The sequence below is a fragment of the Propithecus coquereli genome, unplaced genomic scaffold (genome assembly GCF_000956105.1).
Source record: "Propithecus coquereli isolate 6110/MARCELLA unplaced genomic scaffold, Pcoq_1.0 Scaffold75, whole genome shotgun sequence".
Taxonomy (NCBI): Eukaryota; Metazoa; Chordata; class Mammalia; order Primates; family Indriidae; genus Propithecus; species Propithecus coquereli.
Window position 1 is genome coordinate 572,730 of NW_012153618.1, and position 3,597 is coordinate 576,326.

At 39.1% G+C, this 3,597-nt stretch overlaps 1 protein-coding gene across 1 annotated transcript in view; it reads right to left on the reverse strand.

The window, feature by feature from the left end:
- Positions 1–1,177: 1,177 nt before the first annotated feature.
- GALNT11 (polypeptide N-acetylgalactosaminyltransferase 11) overlaps positions 1,178–3,597 on the reverse strand; it is a 48,996-nt gene continuing 46,576 nt past the window's right edge. Inside the window, exons 10-12 of the mRNA XM_012662151.1 lie at positions 3,115–3,219; positions 2,061–2,198; positions 1,178–1,613 (exon numbers count right to left, since the gene is read on the reverse strand). Of these exons, the coding sequence (XP_012517605.1) occupies positions 1,482–1,613; positions 2,061–2,198; positions 3,115–3,219 (375 nt within the window). The 3' untranslated portion in view covers positions 1,178–1,481. The remainder of the gene's footprint in view (positions 1,614–2,060; positions 2,199–3,114; positions 3,220–3,597) is intronic.

Genomic DNA, 3,597 nt, shown 5'->3' on the forward strand with positions numbered 1-3,597 from the left:
TCGATAGTATTGTTCAAGGCTTTATATCCTGTTTTTCTGTCTGCTTGTTCTATCAATTACTGAGAGGTGTGTTGAAAGCTCTTACTATAATTGTAGACGTGTCTACTTCTCCTTGCAGTTTTAACAGAACTTCAAAATACATGCTGCAAAAATGGATAGAACTGTTTAGGATTATTTCCTATGAACTGAATTTTTTTCTCATCATGAAATGATCCTCTTTATCATCCCTAGTTAACATTCTTTGCTTTGAATGGCATCTGGAGTAGCTATATTAACATTGGACAAAGATTTCAATCGGTGGTAAGCACGCATACACCTTCCCAGCCTTTTATTTTTATCTCATTCACATTTATTTGAGACAACAGGGTCTCACTCTGTTGCCCAGGCTGGTCTCAAACTCCTGGCCTCAGGCAATCCTCCTGCCTCCCAAAGTGCTGGGATCTATAGGCATGAGCCACAGTGCCTGGCCAACTTAACGGGCAGCATATACTTGGGTCTTGCATTTTTATCCAATCTCTGCCTTATAACTGGGGCATTTAGACCCATTTACATTACATTTAATGTGATTGTTGACATCTATCTTGCTTTTTGTTTTCTATATGTACATCTGAAATTGATAGAGAAATATTTAGAATATAGACCATGTATCTAGCTCATATGGTACTTAAACTGCTATATAATTTTGGGGGGAAAGTTCACCTTATATTTTGGAATTTACAGGTGATTCCCAAATTTATTATCATCTCTGAGATTCTGACCTCCATAATAGCTCTACCTGGGTGTCTCACAGAAAACTTTGCTACCAATATCTGAATTCACGTAGCTGAGAGCTGAGCAGCTGTGCCACTTCACTGGAGCAGGGGCTGCCGCCCAGCTCACCAGCCAAATGCAGGAGTGTTTCCCATCCCGTGCACCACACACAGGCCTCAACACAAGACAGAAGATCCCAGTTAAATAATCAAGAGGATCCTTTATTTTCAATATAGATAGTATCATAATTCATCAAAATAATTTATAATAGTCAACTACCTCTTAAATTTCACCTTATAAATGATGCCTTCTGAAGCTAAAAGTAATGTAGATTCAGTTTTTTTAAATTATCTATTCAGAACATATTAAAGAAATGATAGAAATAAAAAAAATTGTCTTCTGTGAAGTCTAAGAAAGGAAATCATGATGAGTTCCTGATCAGGTAACAACCAGCCCATCATTAAAGGGAATTTAAATAAACCTGAATAGAAATGTCCATTTCTTGGGTTTTGTCTTTCTGTACAACCCAAGTCTTTAGAGTTAAAATTATATTCTGGTTTCCCGCTATAATCAAGAAATTCTTTACTAGCAGCTCAGAAATGATCTTAATGTCTTAGTGAACACACTTCTTCACCTGTGGTCTCCAGGACAGGGAACTGGTGATCCTCTCCACGATGGTTTACAGAGGAAGCAAAGCCTAACGAACCCCCATTCCAGCCACGGTGCCCACCTTAGCCTTCTAAATGCCACTGTTGCAAGGCGGAGCCATCACAGATTGCCATAGCAACAGAGCCTTTCTGACCCAGTGGATCCACTGCTCTCAGGCACTGTCCAACTGACACCTGGTATAGCCGATTATTTTTCTGAAAAAAAGGTAGCAAGAAAAAAATACCACCAGTTATGTTTTAAAAACACACCAGCAAAATATGGTTAAGAAGATACAGAAATCCAGAAAAGATACGGAATAATTAAGAATGACAATTAAAAATTATGGCATAGTCCCCCAAAGATTAGCTTTCTGAGGTTTGTTACTCATAGTACAATAAGATATTTTAAGAAAGACCCAATTGAACTTTTATTACATATATTGTTATAGCTGATCTATGGTTATTAATATCTTACTGTGCCTAGTTTATAAATTGAACTACCACAGGCGTGTATGTATAGGAAAATGTATATATAGGGTTTGGTATTATCTGCAGCTTTAGGCTGCATTTCACCGGGGTCTTGAAATGTATCCCCTGAGGCTGGGGGGGGCCCAACCCCAAGGTGGAGTGTGAGTCCCCAGCATCATCAAGCACTCTCCTTACCCCAAAGGTCCACTGCTGGGACCCTCCTGACCCGTGGCATTTCATGAGTCGTGGTGGGTCTGACGAGCGAGTTTCTGACATATCTAGGCACAGGAGATTATTTAAAACCAATTCATGCTCTTCATTATAAATCCAGATCTAGAGAAAACAAAACAAGATTAGAAACCCAAGTTTTACTTTAGATACTGAAATTTACTTCACATATTTGTGGAAGAGAAATAGATTTATTCTATATGGTCTCGAAACAGACCAGCATGTGTGTGTGTACAGTATAACTTCATCACTCCAAACTTCTTACATTTTCTGGAACAAATTCCAGCTCTCATGCCACTGTGACCTATGCCACTGAAATGTCACTGCAATTCTAATACTTCAGTGTCCACAGCACTGTCACCTCTTCTACCCAGAAAAGGCACGAAAATCCTTTTTAAACCATGTTTTCCAATATGTCACCTTAGATGGTGTATATCAGCTCTCCTAGGAGTGAAACATGCTCTACGGAATTTCTCAGTATATACTATTTACCAAAATGCCCATGTATTTTGGGGTTTTTTTCCCCATTCTTTTCTTGAGTGACACCAACCCACCACCAAAATGGAAATGAAGATTATGTAGGATGCATTGTGAGCACTGTAGTCTTGAAACAACACAACTTACTAGATAGCTTATGCTATTTTATCAGATACAAATCAGTTTAAAAGTACAGTGCCAAACTGAAGTAAGTTATCTGCTTATTTTTAGGGCCATTTTAATATCATTGAAGACACACACTGGAATTATTTGCCATCAAATTCATAGGGCTTATACATTCCATATAATATTGCAAAGTATAAATAATGCTCTAAACAAATGAAATGCTGCTATGACAAATGATGAAAGGAGGTAGGAAAAATATACCAAGGAGACAAAAGTAGTCTAAGGTCATTCCCCACCTAAAACTTAGGAAAGTGAGAACAATAAACATTCTGATATCCTCCAGAGTGACTGCCCGCAGCCTCCCTTCACTGCAGCCCGCCTTCCAAAGACTGGCTCTGACCACGGAGGCATCACTCACCTGATGTGGGTCACCATAGTCACAGGCCTTAAGCACTACCAGGCTTCCCTTCTGACTTGGCCGCCCCTGGGCCACCAAACATTTGTTGGTCTGGAGGTGATAGAGCTGTAAAACAGAGATCTCTTTACAACTCAGCATGCAAAGAAAGAGCAATGTCAGAAGATGCCTCAAAATGTGTGAGGTTTTAGATGAAATATATTATTCTAGTTATATGAATTCCCAGAGTCACAAAAAGACAAGCATTTTTTTAATTCACACAGGAGCATCAATATAGATACTAGAAAGTTATTAGCAATTTTAACAACATATGCAGGCAGTGCCAGGTAGAAATTCTGGCTAAACATACAAGTTTACTAATCTACTATAGGGGACGAAGGAAATTAAAACATCCCTGGCCCTAAAGAACCTTAAAATGGCCAGATGTGGTGGCTTACGCCTGTAATCCTAGCATTCTGGGAGGCTGAGGCAGGAGGATCATTTCAG